At 39.0% G+C, this 19,573-nt stretch overlaps 1 protein-coding gene across 1 annotated transcript; it reads left to right on the top strand.

The window, feature by feature from the left end:
• The first annotated feature begins 1,402 nt into the window (after positions 1-1,402).
• Positions 1,403-6,932, top strand: LOC149237623 (uncharacterized). The gene is made up of 3 exons (XM_089369337.1): positions 1,403-2,404; positions 2,793-6,092; positions 6,225-6,932. Exons 1-3 carry the CDS (start codon positions 1,403-1,405, stop codon positions 6,930-6,932), a joined length of 5,010 nt encoding a protein of 1,669 aa, XP_089225463.1.
• The last annotated feature ends 12,641 nt before the right edge of the window (positions 6,933-19,573 follow it).

Here is a 19,573-nt window from a genome sequence, read left to right on the forward strand (position 1 = left end):
ATGATAACCTTTTGTCGTGCTTTCTCTTTTTGGATTCTCTTGATGTTTATGCTCTCTTAATCTTCTAGGCCCAAAGTTGGTGATTTTTAATTTATTTAATTCATTCATTCATTTGACTTTGATATAATTAATTTTATCCTTTAACATTTATTCTTATTATTCTTTAGTGGTTATATTTTATTATTCTTCTCTATAATTCTCCTTAGCACTCATTTGATATCATTATGCTTTTTGGTCCGTAATGATGGGTAGAATGTCCATCTTAAACATTGCATGAATAATAAAATCATTACACATTTTTTTCCAAAAATTCTCCACAATATAAATAACTATAAAAATATATAATCACTTTTATTATTAGAATTTATAGTATTTTCATACCTATTCATGAATCTCCATATATCAATATCTCCATCTTTAAAAGGTTTCAATTATAATTAGCGCAAATCTAAACTTTCACAGGTACACAAATGTTCATATATCAACCTTTAATCATTTAAATATGGAATTCAATTAAATTAAGTATAACAAAGATCGTATTAATGCACGCACTTGATGCTTAGCTTCAAAATAAATAAATTTATTTTTCTTATTGATGGAATAAACTAAAATTAAAAATACAATAATTTATTTTTACTATTGCATATGTGTTGTGCCGAGATTCCCGCTATAAATTAATTTATTTTTACCATGTCACATATAATTTTCTTTCATTGTTTGCCTATGTGTTGTCCTAGATTTCCCAGATGATAAATTGATTTATTTCCACAATGATAAAATAATTTAATTTTTTAGTGTCGAGATTCCTTCTATTATAAATTAATTTATTTTTACTATGGAGGAGAACAGTTAAATATAATTAATTTATTTTTAATATGTATTTACTTAGGAATTCACAGTTTATGAACTTTACAATCTCTTCTAGACGAACCGTCAAATAATAGAATTTTTTTTTTATATACTTAAAATCAAATATTTTTTAATAAAATCACAAATTTTAATAAAAGAAATTATTATTCTTCATTTTGAAATGCAATTTAATAATTTAGTATTTTAATATAATAATAAAGTTTCATTTTGGGAGATCATATTAAGCAAATACAAATTTCTAATTGTGTATTTTTAAAATGGGTGAACATGCCAATAATAAAAAAGATTAAGGCCCATAGATCCTCTTAAAAATAAGTTTAGTTTTAGCCTCATGGTTCACATCTGATAAAAAACATCTTACAGGGAAGACTGCGCGCGCTCCGTGACGGCTCTGACTCTTGCTGAACTGGGCGTGGCCAATCCGTTTGCTTGACAGATCGGATCAGAGAACCAGGAACAGTTCTGAATCAGATTATCGGGATTGATCAGTTTTGATGCATGGGGCTTTCGCCCTGATCACAGCTTTCTCCGAATGGCGAAAGAGGGCGAGCCCCTGCCTTCAGACTTAGATGCCTTCCGAGCCCTGGTTGCTGCATCAGAAAAGCGACCGATCCCGCTCTCGCAACAAAAGTTTGTGAAAAAGCTGGACAGCATTCCCTCGGTGTCTCTACCGGCAGAAGAAGCATGCAGAACAGCGTTAAATCTAGCTGAAAGGGGTCTAATAGGCCAGTTCACAGGGCTATGGCCATCCCCGAAGGCAGTAGATGAATGGGTCAATCGAAATTGGATCCCGCTGGTCAAGGAAGGTATAAAAAGTCATTTTGTAGGCAAAGGGTTTTTTGTATTCGTGTTTGATAGCGAAGAAGATCGAAGCTTGATCTTCAGAAATGGTCCCTATTTTATGGGGCCACGAGGGTTATACTTGAACAAATGGCATCCGGATTTTGATCCTGCTCAAGACGTTCCCACAGCGGTTCCAGTTTGGGTGCGCCTTCCACATCTCCCTCTCCATTGCTGGAGTCAGAGCTCGCTGAAATCCATCGGCAATGCCCTAGGCAGATATATAGATCAGGCTCCGAGAAAGGACCAGTTCTCTTGCGCACGCATCTGCGTGGAAGTCGACCTAGAGGTCGGGCTCCCCGAAGCTATCAAGCTAACAGTGGCCGACTGGTCGCACATCCAGGAACTAGACTATGAACAGTTGCCTTTTAAATGCCGGCACTGCCACGAATACGGGCATTTTGTAAGGTACTGCAAAAAAAAATGGAGGAAACAGCAGAAAAAGAAAAAGGTGATCAATGGAAGCAAGCAAAGAGAACAGCGAGCAGCAGGCAGAACAATAAAAACAAAACAAAAGAGACAGCGAACAAATCAGGGCTTGAAGACACAAATAACCAAAACAGTGGAAGTAGAGAAGCTGAAAGCAGTGCTGGAGACAAAAATCCCTTCGAATCCCTCACTCCTCCGGAAGATCTACCAGAGGCTGAACCAGAAGATCCACCGCAGAAGAACAACGAAGATATACAAGAACCAGGTAATATTCCAAATCCGAATCCCAGCATCACTCCCTCTCCTTCTTATGCAGACATAATAAAACAAAAAAAGAAGAACCAAGAATATGCGGGTTCATCTGATGAAGAGATACTCGAAAGGCCACTAAAAAAAGTGGGTAGAAGAACAAACAGGGAAACCAGAGAAGAAGAATCAGAAAGGCAGAAAACCCTAGGCAGTCAAGCCACCATAGAAATGTCCATCGGGAGAAACACAAGACCAAGGGCTTCCAAGCCAGGAGGCCCCCCTTCATCAAGTGGTAAATGATGCAGTTGATCTCCTGGAACTGTAGGGGGCTGGGTAATCCCAATAAGGCAGAGGCTATCAAGGACTTACTGAAAATGGAAACCGCAGACATCCTAATGCTCCAGGAGACCAAGATAGAAGGGGAAGCCCTTCTAAACACTAGCATGCTGAAATGGAAATATGACTCAGGAAAGACTGTCAGTGCAAGGGGATCGGCCGGTGGAATAGGCACGTTTTGGTCAAAAAGCTCATTCACTTTGGAACGATCCACAGAGACCCAACATTGGATCCACACAGATCTGCGACACACTGTAAGCAATCTCTCCTTGGCTCTTTTTAATTTGTATGTTCCTGTCCACTATGAAGAAAAGAGAGAGTGTTGGAGGACACTAATGGACTATTTAGAACAGATCAACCCTACAAACATAGTCATTGGAGGGGATCTGAATATCATTCTAGACCCCAAAGAAAAAAGAGGAGGGATTTATTCTAGAGACCCCTTCGTCAACACTGTGGGCAATCTGATTTTACAGTGGGACTTAGTTGACTTCAAACCTATAAAAGGCAAATACACCTGGTCCAACAACAGATCAGGAGAAAATCAAATCTCAGCTAGGCTGGACAGGTTTCTCATCAGCAGTACATTAATGCTGGACAATAGAATGGTTTTCTCCAAGATCCTCCCCAAGCTTACATCGGATCACAAGCCAGTTCTACTTTGTATTAAAAAAGAAGAAGATCTCGGCCCTCTTCCTTTTCGCTTCAGCCCTCTCTGGGCAGGCAGAGACGGATTCTATGAAACTGTTCAAACGGCCTGGAGGATAGCTGTTTACGGATCCCCAAGTTATGTGTGGGAACAAAAAATAAAAAACACCAAAAAAGCTCTGAAAGATTGGATAAAAAAATCTTTGCAAACCCCAACTAGCCAAAGGAAGGAAGCAGTTCTTCAGCTGGAAAGAGTCCAATTCGAAATGGAGGAGAAAGATCCCTCTCCCACAGATTTAGACATAGAAAAAACTGCCCAAAGGAAAGCATATTGTTGTTTCAGAACTGAAGAAGAATACTGGCGTTTAAAGTCCAGAAGTTTGTGGCTCAAATCTGGAGACAGGAACACCAAATACTTTCATAGACAGTGCAGGGCACGAGTTTCCCGCAATCACATAGCAGAGATAACTAGCACAACCGGACAGGTGTATAATGGATTTTCACAAATCAAAGAAGCAGCGGTCACTCACTTTCAGAATCTTTTAAGTGCGGAAAGAAATGGAAATGAGGAGGACGCAGAGGAGTTCCTCTCAACCATCCCAAACCTAGTCAATGAGGAGGACAACGATTCTCTGTTGAGCCCAGTCACGGAAGAGGAGATAACCAATGTAGTTTGGTCCATGGAACCGGATAAAGCTCCAGGACCCGATGGGTTCTCAGCTCACTTCTACAGAATCTGTTGGGAAATCATCAAAAACGACCTATTCAGAATGATAAGAGGAATCTTGAGGAAGGCAAAAGTAGGCGGAGGAATAAACTCTACCTTCCTAGCCTTAATTCCCAAGGAAACAAACCCAAGGACCTTTGACAGATATAGGCCGATTTCTCTCTGCAACTTATCTTATAAGATTGTGGCCAAGCTGCTGGCCAACAGAATCAAGCCTCTCCTCCCAAAGCTCATCTCTCAGGCACAAGGAGGATTCGTAAGAGGCAGACAAATTCTGGACAATGTCATCCAGATTCAAGAAGCCCTCCATTCCAGCCTAACCCGGAAAGAACAAGGTATGATCATTAAATTGGATATGTGCAATGCCTTTGATCGTGTTAATCGCTCCTTTTTGTTCAGGGTTCTAGCAGCTTTTGGCTTTAAACAGGATTTCATAAACCTTATCAAGGCTTGTACAGAAAACGTTTGGATCGCCCCAATGGTGAACGGCAGACCAACGGAATTTTTTCAAGCAACCAGGGGATTGAGGCAGGGCTGCCCTCTTTCGCCCTTCCTATACATCTTGATGGCAGACGTTCTAAGTCGTAAGCTAACCCAAGAGAAACAAGTCGGTACCATTCCAGGGATAAGGATAGTCCAAGGCATAGCCCCGGTGAATCATGCACTATTCGCAGATGATTCAATTCTGCTGGGGGGCGCATCCATAAGAATTGCAAGCGCTTTTAAAACCATTCTTCAACAGTACTGCAACATCACCGGTGCATTAGTCAGCGAAAGGAAAAGTGCAATATACAGTTGGAATATCGATCAGCACGCTACAGACAGAATTGCCAACGTTCTGGGGTTCAAAGGATATGCTCTGTGGGAGAAAATCAAATATCTCGGCTTACCATTGACGAGGGGCTCCAATCGAAATCAGCTGTGGGAAGAAGTGATATCTAAATTCAAAAATAAGATAACAGCGTGGGGCGGAGTTTGGCTCACCACCGGAGGCAAACTCACCCTCATCCGATCCGTGCTCTCTGCCCTGCCCACATATCAAGCCTCGCTGCTGCTGGCTCCAAAACAAATCACTGACCAAATTTCCAGCATCATTCGAAACTTTCTCTGGAGCGGAGGGAAAGGTAACAAAGATCGCTTCCATCTCATCAAATGGGAGACAGTGAAACGCCCAATAGCTGAAGGCGGACTTCAGATCCGCGATCCCCAACATGCAAATCTGGCATTGGGAGGCAAACTCCTGTGGCAATTAATCACAGAGCCTTCGCACCCAATCAGTCAGCTGCTGAACCTCAAGTATTTACAAAAGCAACCAATCTCATCTTTCAATCCAGCGCAATCCCCAAGAGGAACGCAGGCCTGGCGGCTGTGTTGCAGAGGGATCGAATTCTTCCGAAACCATTTATACAAAATCCCTGGGAATGGCAAAAATTCGCTACTATGGAAAGAACGAATCATGAATCACTCCCCTCTCTCAACCATCAACGAAATAGCAGAGTTGAGAGCCTGGCTAATCTCAAAAGGAGTAAGGAAAATTGAGGATATAGCAGAGTGGGACCTCAATGGCAACTGGCAGCGTTGGACATTGCCAATCATCCCAACCCACTTAAAAGAACAGTCAAAAATTCTGTTAGAGGCAATAACAGATTTTACACCTGTGCATAAGGAAGAGGAAGATCAATGGGGATGGGGAAAAACAGGAGAGTATACGGTCAAACAAGGCTACTTTCAAATGCAAGGAAAACAGGAGTCACAGTACCCGGAATCAGTTTGGAAACAGATATGGGAAAACTTCAGCATCCCCAAGATTAACTTCTTCAGTTGGACCTTATTCCACAATAAAATCTTGACCGGAGACAATTTGTGCAAAAGAAACTTTGCAGGCCCGCATCGTTGTGCCCTCTGCAAGAACGCTTCAGAAACCGCAGTCCATTTGTTTATTGACTGTGAGTATGCACAGAAAGTGTGGAACAGCTTCTTAATAGGGCTGAATGTGAGTCCCCCAACACGCTGTCAGATCACATAATTGTTTTTGACATGGAAAACTCGGTACCCCCACAGCATCAACGAAAAATCTCTTTGGCACAAGTTATGGACTGCTGCACCGAAATATGTATGTTGGAAGTTGTGGCTCTCTAGGAATGAAGCTGTCTTCAACCAAAAAGACATAAATGCAGAAGCAATAGCAAGGCAGGCCAAGGATCTCCTCTTAGAAACTCTGAGACAAACTAGTGTCAAAGACAGCAACCTCAGAAATGAAGAAAAGACGTGGCTGGAAGGCTATACACCCATGCCAATTACACATGCCATCATCCGCCCAAACCACAAGGAAAACTGGCAGTACAGAGACAACTCGGACAATTTTCAGAATTGGTGGAAGTCACAAGGTAAATGCACAATCTTCTTCGATGGGGCTTCGAAGGGAAATCCAGGCAGGTCAGGAGCAGGGGGAGTCATTTACTTTCAGAATGGCAGAAAAGAGGAATTCAGTTGGGGACTTGGGCTAAAAACCAACAATCAAGCGGAAGCACTCAGTCTATTAAAAGCTTGTCAACTGACCAGAAAAGGAAACGCAAATGAAATTATAGTTTTTGGAGATTCAGAACTGCTGATAAGGTCTCTAATACACAAGAAAAGCCTCAAAGATCCAGTTCTAAACAAGCAGCTAGCAAGAGTAAACAGATTAATGAAGGAATTCTCATCAGCACAGCTCTTCCATATCCTCAGAGATTTAAACACTGAAGCAGACAGGTTAGCAAATGCAGGATGCAATCTTGAAAAAAGTATGATCAGCATAAATGCAGAGACTCCGAAAATGGCAATCATTCCTTAGGAGTACTAGAAAAACAGAGAAAAACTATGAAAGTGATTTGTAATTCTTGCTTGGCTTTGGCCTCAAATAAATAAAAATACTCGCTTCAGTTAAAAATAAAAATAAAAAATGGGTGAACATGCCATTAAACATTCAAAGTATCTTTATCAAATAACACACCAAACTTGAATTTAATGCTGATTTGAATGGCATAATTATTAATATTACTAATTTTCATGTAATTAATCTTATAATAAAAATCTTATTGGTTCCATGTGTGTTTTTTTTAAATTGATCAAAGACAAATGTCCAATCATTTTTGCAAATAAATAATAAAGTTGCACATCATGGGAGAACATGATAAGCGAATACAAATCTCTAATTTTATATTCTTAAAATAGGTGAACATGCTAAACATATACATTTGTGATAAATTTTCGTTCATGATTGATGAAGAACATGAAATAATATGCGATGACTTCAATGATTTCCGTCAAGTATTAAATAATACACATAAGATTTTTTTTTTTTTCCTTATTTTTAAACATAATCCACAATACAAGGAGAAGAAAACATTTTAAATTGGAGCCTAACCATCCAAATATATGTCATAAATAGTTGGTTAGTAATTTTCAAAGTTCAATAATTAAATTAAGTAACAAGGAATGCTAACTACGCGGCCTTGTCTTTTCTTGTAGTAAATATTTGATCAACATTTTTTTACAAACTTGCATATGATTGATAAGTTACTTTTTAAATTTTAAATTTTATAAATATTTAAAATAATTATTAATCAATTTTATATTTCTTGTCATTTTGAAGTTTAATCTAGACCGTTTTAAGAGTTAATTTTTAGAACATAATTATAAAAAATATAATATTTTGTCTTTACATACAATTTAATATGAAAATCTACAAAAATATCAATAAATGTATATCAATAATTTTAAATACCAAAGCTTTTAGTCTTCTTTAAAAGCAATTTAAATTTACATTTATCATATAATCAATAGTTATTATTCAAATCATCACTTTTTTTAATTAAAATTTTCACATTAATTATAATTTAAAAACTTTTCATATTCAATAGAATTTTGACAAATAGTGTTAAAAATAAAACAATAAATGTTAAAAATAACATCTAGAAATTCCAATTTAGCAAATTAAATTGTAATTCTATTCTCATAGCAACTTGTAGTGGTTAACTAAGTTAAGTTGACTTAGTTAGCTTAGGAAATTCGAGTTGAAAGTCTATCTAGAGTCATGTAAGTGTGATCACTAAGTTTTAGGCATCCAGATTGAGTTCATTGAGTTGTAATTAGATAACTGAGTTATAGTCAGTTAAACTACTAATTGTTGGAGGAACTAGTAGAGGTCTAGTAGTGAGTTGGTGCACTAGTGCATCCTCAATGCCACACCAGTTAACTGAAGATTCATTCAAGAATAACTCATGCATGTCAATTCAGAGGAAGACCCAGTTGAGACTAGAGTGCAGGGACAATGTACTATCAGTTGTATAATTTTTCGAGTTGTACAGATGGTGCATGCAATCAGTTGAGGACCTAAGTTTGGATTGTGCAATTATGGAAGAAGGATTTCCTCATTAAATAGAGGCTAATTCCTCTAGAAATTGCGCAAGCAAGTAGGGGCTTGGAAGGCAACAAAATAGGCTAAGTGTTAGATTGAGCTAGATTGTCAATAGAGAGTTAGATTATACTTGTGCAAGGATTGTTCAGGAGGAACACACATTGTATTTTCTTCTCAGATCTTCTGGTTAATGCAATATAGATAGTCGGGGTTTTTAGCAGTTGCTTTCCCCAGAGAAATATTGTGTTATGTTCCATTGATATTCTTTCTCATTCTGCTTATTGTTTTCATCGATCATTTTTGGCTTTCACTGAAGAGTAGAGTAGATTCGTGTCTTGTGTTTTAGTATATCACATGAGCTGTCGAATCTACATTGAAAATATCTACATGGTATAAGAGTTAGGTTCATAGTAAAAATCTATATGGTATTGGAGTTGAAGACAATATAGAAGAGAATAATTTGAAGTTGTCCTTGCAGATTGATGGAGCTCTAGTTCAGGGTAGATCCAGAAGACCCTATGTGCAGACTTCTTAATGGAGCTAGAAGGCTGCTAGTGGGCAGATTGAGGAGCAGGAATTTTTTTAATGGCGAGTTTGTAGAGCATATTTGAAAATTTTTGTTGAAAAAAAATAGCAGATTTGGATTCCTTGCGAAAAAATACCCAAATTCAAAAAAAAATCGTCTGAATCAGAGTTCGGATGAGGGAGATATTGCCGATTTAAAATAATTTTTTGTTTTGTTCTGTTTTTTTTTAGAAAATTTTGTGACATCGGATGTGCGACTTAAGAACCTATATGCAATTGAGGTACAAGATGCATGTAAAGCCTTGAGGAGAAAGGCAAAGGTTAGAGACTTGGTGGTTGAGAGGGAGAGTGAATTACCTCTCAACATGCAACCCCAGAAGAAGCCTCAGAAGCTGTCTAAGAAAGTTGTGGAGCAGTCACAACTAGAGAAGCATAGAGGAGACCGAGTGGAGACATCCACTCAAGCAAAGATCTCTAGTAGGGGGATATTTCGAGACAGGTGGGCAGAGGGAGCACATGCAGCAATACCTCCAGGTGAGAGGTGGGGCGATGTGAAGTGATAGCCCCAAGAGTGCCGAAATTTGGGTAGGGTCCATTGAGGTGTGTTTTATCTCATGGATCATTACCTTGCTCCGAGAGCCCACAATACATAGTAGCATGATAAATCAATAGTGGTTGATGCAGTTAGATATCAGAGTGACAAAGGCAAAGGCTAGAAACAGTCATATACTGGAGAGCACAGAGCAGAGTTGACAACAATGCAGATAGGGAGAGTCAGCAGAAGTGTAGAGTTTTCGGTCGAAAGAGGCATAACTAGTAGCAATCAGAGACTTTGATGACAAATGCATCATACTGATTTAGGTTGGATGCTTTTTGGTTGCAAATGTTGTAGTAGCAACAATAACAGTGACAAGAGTTGCATGTAAAACATTCCAAAGGTTCAGGATCGAGATAGAGTTAAATTCATTTCTTGTTGAGAGGGAGTGTTGAAAATAATAACAAGAAATGTTAAAAATAACATCTAGAAATTCCAATTTAATTTGTCCTTGAATTAAATTGTAATTCTATTCTCATAGCAGCTTGTAGCAGTTAACTAAGTTAAGTTGACTTTGTTAGCTTAGGAAATTTGAGTTGGAAGTCTATCTGGAATCATGTAAGTGTGATCCCTAAGTTTTAGGGGTCCAGATTGAGTTCATTGAATTGTAATTAGATAACTCAGTTCAACTGAGTTATAATCAGTAAAAATAGTTCTAACTGTTGGAGGAACTAGTAGAGGTCTAGTAGTGAGTTGGTGCACTAGTGCATCCTCAGTGCCACACCAACTAACTGAAGATTCACTCAAGAATAACTCATGGATGTCAATTCAGAGGAAGACGTAGTTGAGACTAGAGTGCAGGGATAATGTACTATCAGTTGTATAATTTTTCGAGTTGTACAGATGAAGCATGCAATCAGTTGAGGACCTAAGCTTGATTGCACAATTATGAAAGAAGGATTTCCTCATTAAATAGAGGCTATTTCCTCTAGGAATTACGCAACGAAGTAGCGGCTTGGAAGGTAGTAGAATAGGCTAAGTGTTGGATTAAGCTAGCTTGTAAGCAACGAGCTAGATTATAATTGTGCATGAATTGTTCAAGAGGAACACGCATTGTATTTTCTTCTCAGATCTTCTGGTTAATGCAATATAGATAGTCAGGGTTTTTAGCAGTTGCTTTCCCAAGAGAAATATTGTGTTATGTGCTGTTGATATTCTTCCTCTTTCTACTTATTGTTTTCATCGATCATTTTTGGCTTTCGCTGAAGAGTAGAGTAGATTCTTGTCTTGTGTTTTAGTGTATCACATGAGTTGTTGAATCTACATAGAAAAATCTACAATTAGAATTATTGTTTATCATTCATAAGTAAGAGTTATATGGTAATTGTTAGAAACAAAGTTTGTAAATGTTAAAAACAAAACTTATTGTTTAATCAATTATTCTTTATTGTCTACACTAGCCTAGTAAGTTGATAAAATAAGAATATCTTCGGGATATTAATTATGGAAAAATTCATTATTTATTTGTAAAAGGGAAGTTGGATGATTCTAGGTTTTATTATAAAGACTAATTAAATTGTTCTTCAAACAAAATTAAGTCAACTAGCTAATATGTACATCTTATTTTGGAAATTATATGAACATTAATCCATGATAGTGAACTATATTCAACATAGGCATCTTGTTTTTGAATTATATGTACATTAATCAACCATAGTCAAGAAAAAGTCAATCATAATCAATAAAATCCCATCATAATTAACCATAGTCACCATGGGTAACATGTTTTGAAATTTGTATCTACAAAATCAAGAATAGTCAATAAAATCAACCACAGTCAGCAAAATTTAACCATACAAAACTATAGTTAATGTGGGCATCATAGTCAAGAAAGTCAACCATAAACAACTATAATAAATATGGGCAACATGTTTTGGAAATTATATGTACAATAGTCATCCATAGTCAACAAAATTCAATGATAGTAAACTATAGAAAACATGGGCTTCATGTTCATCCATAGTCAACTATAAACATCATGCCCGTAGTCAACACGGGCATACAAATTAATATAATTATTAAATTTAATATCCGTAGTTAACCATAGTCAAATATAGTCAAAATAGGCATAATTATTTTGTAATTATATGTATATTAGTCAACCACAGTTAACAAAAGTCAACCATAATAACCTATAGTCAACATGAGCATCATATCTTGGAAATTATATCTACAATATATAAGATAGTCAACCATAGTCAACAAAAGACAAATATAGTCAACTATAGCTAACATGGAAATAATTTTCAACCATAATCAATTATAGGGATCATGCCTATAATCAACATGGGCATACACATTCATAGTCATTAAAGTTAATAAATTTAACTCAATTAACTTTATATAATAAATTTAATATTTAAAAGTTAATATATTTTAATGTTAATGTAATTTTAGGTGTTTTGATATTAACTTTTAATATAAATTTTATAATTGTATTATAACTTAACAATATAATCCAAATATTATACTTTATAATGTCTGCAATATAACTTAAATATTGTTTACAATGTAGATGGTATCACAATGTGTTAAACAACAAATAATATCACAATGTAATGAACAACAAACATTGTGAATATATGATCAATAACGAACAATGTTACAATGTGATGAGAACAAAAAAAGTCACATTGTGATGAATAGAAAACATTGTCATAATGTGATGAACAAGGAATGTGATTGCAATATGATGAACAAGAAATATCACTACAATCTGAAGAAAAACATAAGTCATCATAATGTGATAAAAAATGAAAGTCATGGCAATGTGATGAACAACGAAATTCATTGCAACAAAATTCATTGCAATGTGATGAACAAACATTGTGACAATGTGACGAACAATAAAAAAAGTTATAGTGTGACAAACAACAAATGACATCACAATGTGATGAACAATGAAAGTCAATGCAATGTGATGAACATTGAAAGTTGTTCCAATCTCATGAACAACAAAAGGCATCACAATGTGATGAATAATAAACATCATTACAATGTGCAGAAAAGAACAATAAATGTTGTAATGTGACAAACAATAAATGTTCTTGCAACATGACAAACAATAAAAACAAACAATCACAATGCGACAAACAATGTAGTATTGCAACAAACAATAAATTTCATCACAATATAATGAACAATTGATGTCGTAGCATGCCAAACAATAAATTTCATCAAAATATAATGAACAATTGATGTCGTAGTATGCCAAACAAATGGTGTCAACATGATGAACAATAAACACTATCGCAATGTGATAAACAATAAATAATCTCAAAATGTGATGAAAAATAAATTTTTTTCACAATGTGATGCAAAACAAATGATAACATAATGCGATCGACATCAAGATGTCATTCCAATTGGACAAAAAACAATGTCACAATGCAACAAACATAATCAATGAAAGGCATGGTCAACCATGTTTAATTGATTCAACCATGATCTTCTCTTGGTTCACTGAGGTCAAACACGTTGAACCATGGTCATATGTGGTTTAGCATAGTCAATCATAGTCAACAAGATGGCCATCAATGGTTGACATAGTCAATATGGTTAAGTATGTTCAACCAAGCCCAAACATGGCTAAAGCATGATCAACAATGGTAAACATGGTTATTATGTTTACCCATCATCAACCATGGTCAACATGGTTAATATGGCCAACCATGGTCAACTTGGACATCACAATGTAATGAATAATAAACATTATTGCAATGTAATAAACAATATTAAATGTCATAATGTGACAGATGACAACCATCATCACAACTTGACAAAAAATTAACATCAACGTGATGTGATGAGCAATAAATAATGTTGCAATAGTTTACATTGTTGGTAACATATTCTAGCCTTTTGGGAAAATGATTGCGCGCGCGCTGCTGCTGAACGCCTGTAGGTTGCCGCCGACAAGTTCTTGGACGCTGCAATTTGCGGTCCCGGGGGTGGGGAGTCTGCTCCCACCCCTCCTCATTCCTCTGCAGATGCCTTCAGAAGGCTGTTAACACAGAAAGGGAAGCAGCATCACCATATTGAAATCCCAAAATTCATTAAAAAGCTTGACGAAATCCCAGAGATAGCACTCCCAGAGGAGCAATCGATTAAAATAGCTCTTGCGTTGTCTGACAGAGGCCTGGTAGGGCAGTTTATGGGCCGTTGGCCGTCCACTAAGACCACGGACGATTGGATACAACGAAACTGGAGACCGCAGCTGGAAAATAATGTGATTTGTTATGCTGTAGGGTGAGGCTATTTCATTTTTGAATTTACCACCAAGGAAGATCGCGACCTGGTTTTCAGAAATGGGCCGTACTTTATGGGAAATCAGGGACTGTATCTCAATAAATGGACTCCTGATTTTGATCCATCTGTTGATGTCCCCAAGGAGGCGCCGGTCTGGGTTCGTTTACCCAATCTCCCTCTCCACTGTTGGAGCTATCAATCTCTGCAGAAGATCGGTAATGGGCTGGGTCGATTTATTGACAAAGCTGATCACAAGGGTCAATATACTTGCGCTAGAATCTGCGTAGAAGTTGATCTGGAAGCCGGGCTACCAGAAGCGATTAAACTCAAAGTTGGAGAATGGCAGCACTACCAGAAGTTGGACTACGAGCAACTGCCTTTCAAATGTCGAACTTGTCATGAGCATGGACACTTCCAGAGAAACTGCCCAAAAGCCCCATCAGGGAACACAGTTGAAGAAGAAGGTTGGAAAGAAATCAGAAAGGGAAAAGCTATCCCAAAACATTCCGGACAGAAACCTTCTGCCCCATTGGGAAATCCTCACATCAACCCAAAATCCGTTGCTGCCAAAGACGGATTTCCATCTAGAGAAAAGATGGGTGATAAGGAGAACCAAGAAGAAACCGGAAATATGGAGAAACAAGGAAAAACCAATGCAGTAGAATCAACAGTTCCCTCACCTGAGGAGTATCAGAGAGGAAACGAAGGCAATGAAGAACACATTAGCCTAGGCTCAGACTCTGAAGGCGATTCAGAAGAGAGAGATTCTGAATCTGACAATTCGTTGGCCACTCCAATCAAGACGACTAGAGGACGGAAATCCAAGAAGAAACAGAGGGAGGAAGAAACTTACAAAGATGTCCTCCAGGGATCCCAAAAAACTCTCAAATCAATGATGAATACCAGATCTGGACGCAAAAGCAACAAGGCTCCAATGGGAGCCTCCTCTCCCCACAAAAGTAAATAATGAAATACGTCTCCTGGAACTGCAAAGGTTTAGGCAGCAGGTCGAAAGAGGAAGCCCTGAAAGATTTAGTGAGAATATACTCGCTTGAAATCCTCCTAATCCACGAGACAAAGTTGGAGGATCTTTCCCTCCTCAAATCTAGTAAAACTTTTTGGAACAAAGGCCATGGAAAAGCGGTTAGCGCAAGAGGTGCCTCTGGTGGAATAGCCACCTTCTGGAACAGCACCATATATGACTTTATTCAAGAAAAAAGCAGCCCTCACTGGCTCTTCACAAGGGTTCTGGTCAGCAAGTAAGTATGTTTAATGTTTATGCTCCTGTTTTGTCAAGTGAGAAAAAAAATCTGCTGGAATTCGCTTCAATCAATTCTTTTAGAGCAAAACCCCGAGAATATCATAATTGCAGGTGACCTCAATGTCACCCTTGATATGGATGAGAAAAAGGGAGGTTCCATTGTCAGGGATCCTGCCAGAGAATGGGTTGAAGACATAATGCTGGGCTGGGACCTGGAGGATATTAAACCTTCTTCAGGAAAATTCACTTGGTCCAATAAAAGAACAGGCCCCAATCATATTGCTGCCCGTCTGGACAGATTTCTTGTCCATTCTTCCTTCCTAACCAGCGGTCTTATGGCATCCTCTAAAATTCTCCCAAATCTCACTTCTGATCATAAGCCAATTCTTCTCGAACTTTCTCTTGACTGCAATCTTGGCCCCATCCCTTTCCGGTTCAGCCCTTTGTGGATCCAGCAAGAAGGCTTTCAAGATGTGGTCTCCGACTCTTGGAATAGGCCCGTCCATGGCTCTCCTTTCTTTTTGTGGGAAGAGAAAATCAGGATTCTAAAAAGAAATCTAAAAGACTGGGCTAAAAGACTGCAAACCCCCACATCCAAAAGAAAAGAAAATACAAATAAGCTTGCTGCTCATCAAATAGAAATGGAGCAAAACCCTGTTTCTCAAGGTATGCTACTAAAAGAAGTTGAGCTCCAAAAAGAGGTTCATAGATCAAGCAGGGAGGAGGAAGAGTTTTGGCGGCAGAAGTCTAGGATGCTCTGGCTGAAATCCGGCGATAAGAACACCAACTTTTTTCATAAGCAAGCGGAAGCCCGAAAGAACTTCAAATCAGTCTCAGAGATCCAACACCAGAATACTGTGATCAAGGATTTCGAAGGCATCAAGAGAGCTGCATACTCCTTCTTCCAAGACCTGTATTCGGCTCCTGAAGATCCAGATATTGATCCCCAATCTTATCCGATCAATTTAATTCCCAATTGTGTCAAGGAATCGGATAACGATATGCTGACAGCCCCGATCAGTATGGAAGAGCTTGAGGAGGCACTGAATGATATGGAGCCCGATAAAGCCCCAGGGCCAGATGGGTTCTCTGTCAGGTTCTTTCTGACTTGCTGGCCAATAATCAAAAAAGATCTTCTGAGGATGGTCAGAAAATCCCATAATTGTGTAAAGATAGGTGGTGGCATCAACTCAGCCTTCCTTGCTCTGATCCCAAAAGAGAAAGGCGCCTCTGACTTTAGCAGATTTAGGCCAATATCTTTGTGTAATTCCAGCTATAAATTGGTCTCCAAAATAATAGCCAACAGGCTGAAAAACATCTTGCCAGACATCATTCCTGAAAATCAAGGCGGATTCATAAAAGGCAGAAAGATTTTGGATAATATTGTGCTGGTCCAAGAAGCTGTCCACTCTAGCTGCCAAAGAAAGGAGAAAGGCATGGTGATTAAGCTCGATTTGGCTAACGCATTTGACAGGGTGAGACATGAATTTCTGTTTGCAGTGATGAAGAAGCTAGGCTTTTCAACAAACTTCATCAACTGGGTGAAAGCCTGTATTGCCTCGCCTTGGATTGCGCCCTTGGTTAATGGCCGTTCTACTGATTTCTTCCAAGCTTCTAGGGGCCTGAGACAGGGATGCCCTTTGTCTCCGCTCCTATATGCTGTCCAAGCCTCAGTGTTAAGCTTCCAACTAGATCATAATCAGCAAATTCAAACCCTTCCTGGCATCAGAACTACTCACAAGGTGAAAGACATTAATCATGCCCAATTTGCTGACGACACTCTGCTGCTTGGAGGAGCCAGCTTGATTTCTGCCAGACATTTCAAGAGGGAACTGGACATTTACAGGCTGATCTCGGGCAGCAAGATCAATTATAGAAAATGCTCCATCTATGGCTGGAACTACTCGACTAAAGAACTGTCTGACATAGCAAGACTTTTAGAAATGGAAGGAATCCGAAATTGGGAATCATTTAAATATCTCGGGATACCAATCTTCAAAATTAAGCCTAAAGTTGCTCACTGGCTGCCGCTTCTTGACAAAATAAAGAATAGAATCCAAGCCTGGGGTGCCTCTTGGTTGAACAACGCAGGGAAACTCATCCTCATGAAATCGGTCCTAATAAGCATGCCTCTATTCCAAAACTCAATCCTCCTTGCCCCAAAAACCTTTCTTAGTAAGTTAGATAGCCTGTTGAGAAGATTTCTGTGGGAAGGTGGGAATAAAAATGACAGAAGAATCCATTTAGTGAGCTGGGAAATTCTCAAGAGTCCATTTCAGGAAGGAGGCCTCCAGCTGCGCAATTTGGCTGCTCAAAATTTTGCTTTGGGAGCCAAGATCCTATGGAATTTAGTCTCTGGAAAAACTAGCTGGAGTAAAAGAGTTATTTGGAAGAAATACTTCCATGGGCAGCGATTGAGATGCCTGGATAATCCCCCAAGAACTCTAAAAGGTTCACCAATATTCAATCTTTGCAATGCGGCAAGGGAGCAATTCAGCCAACACCTATATTGGATCCCTGGCAATGGAAGGAAAATCAATATGTGGGATGATTCGATCTTGGGTGACCAACCAATGAAGCAGGTGAATGGTCTTGCAAACATTAAAGATTGGCTTCAGTCTCGTAATCTGCACACATTGTGGGACATTTCGAACTGGAAAGAAGCTCTTGACAGAACCTGGGATGGGTGGAATCTAGGGGAGATCCCCATAATGCTGCAGGGGGAAGCCTCTTTACTTCTAGATATGCTCCAAGGAAAATCTCCTTCCAAAGACAATGCTAAAGACAAAAGAGGCTGGGGGTCCATATCTGGCCATTATACTGTTGCTGAAGGTTACAAAAGAATTATGGCTGCTCCCCATGTTCCTCCAAATCCGGCCCAATGGAAATTTATATGGGACTTTCCAGCTCTACCAAAAATAGACTTCTTCTGTTGGACCGTGGCACATCAAAGCATCCTCACCAGAGATAATTTGAGAAGAAGAGGAATGGAAGGACCTTCCAGATGTCCCCTCTGTAGATCTGATGAAGAAACTACCAATCATCTGTTGCTGCTATGCCCCTTTGCCCAAGATGTCTGGAGGGGGGTGCTACTGTTAGAGCCCACTATCCTCGCTCTCCCAGACAACATTCCTGCCTTGTTCAGAACTTGGGCCAGCTTATCTCCCTTCTGTCTTAAAAACAAAAGTCTTCTCAAAACCAGCTGGATGTGGATCCCTAAGTTTATTTGTTGGAAATTATGGTTGGAAAGAAACAACAGAATTTTTCGAGAAGAAAGTTTCACTACAATAAAAGTTATCTCTAAAATAAAGGCTTTGTTGGGAGAAGCCCTGGAAGCCAACGCTACACCAAGGAATGAAACAAGATTGCTCATAGAAGAAGAGAATTGGTTTAAAGAATTAGTTCCAAAGCTAAAGGAAAGGCCCCCTCAATCTATCCCCGCTCATTCCAGCTGGGAGATCAGGCTGGAAGAACAAGAGTTTATCAAGTGGAGATCGGCCTTGGAAGAGCATTGTTTATTCTTCGATGGGGCTTCTAAAGGAAACCCTGGGGTCGCTGGCAGTGGGGGAGTTCTATTGAGTCCTGGAGGCTTTCCGGAACTGAGATTCCATTGGGGTCTAGGTATTGAAACTAACAACAGAGCGGAGGCTTTGGCATTGTGGCAAGGGCTGACACAGGCGATCAAAAGAAATATCCTTTCTCTAGCAGTCTTCGGAGACTCAAGACTCATCATCCAGGCCATGCTTCATCCTAAGAACTCTCACCAGGTTCAGTTAGCCTCTATCATTAGGAAAATCAGACTTCTGCTCCCTAAATTCAACAAAATATCTTTCTTTCATATCTTAAGGAACCTCAATTCCCTAGATGATAATGAGGCCAACCTTGGTGTCCTCTGCTCTCGAAGATCCCTGGTAATAAACTCAACTGAATCATCTTGCTCAATTCCTTAAAATTCCAGCTCGACCCTCCATTCCTAATTGAAATAGGAGCTCTCTGTTAAATCAATCTTGTAACCAGACCACCCAAAGCTGAATCCAGTTTCCGAGTATGCTCTCTGTTATTTGATTTGTCTCTGTCTCCCCAGCGAATTTAAAGATTCCAAATGGGCGTATCCAAGCTCAGTTTCGATTTTCCTCTGTCTATCTCTTCTGCCGGATTGGACCAGAATCTTCAGAGCCGGTCTTCCCCGGGAAACAGCACTCTGCGTTGGCAATTCCAGTTGTGGAAGTCTTGTGCCAAGGAAGTTTGCTGATACGGTTCATCATAGATTCGCAGGCAGCCCTTCTGAAGCGAAAATTGATACACAGTTAGCTCATGATCCGCTTGAGGACTTTGCAGGAAGCGTCATCTCACTACATCCTTCAAAACGCAGAAGTAGTTTATCTCATCAGCTCAGAACCTCGATTTGACCTGCATTTCTCTCGGATTGGATCTACATTTTCACAT

Source organism: Pinus tabuliformis, chromosome 8 (assembly GCF_031772625.1).
Source record: "Pinus tabuliformis cultivar Carrire ecotype Pingquan chromosome 8, CPIR1, whole genome shotgun sequence".
In the NCBI taxonomy this organism is placed as follows: domain Eukaryota; kingdom Viridiplantae; phylum Streptophyta; class Pinopsida; order Pinales; family Pinaceae; genus Pinus; species Pinus tabuliformis.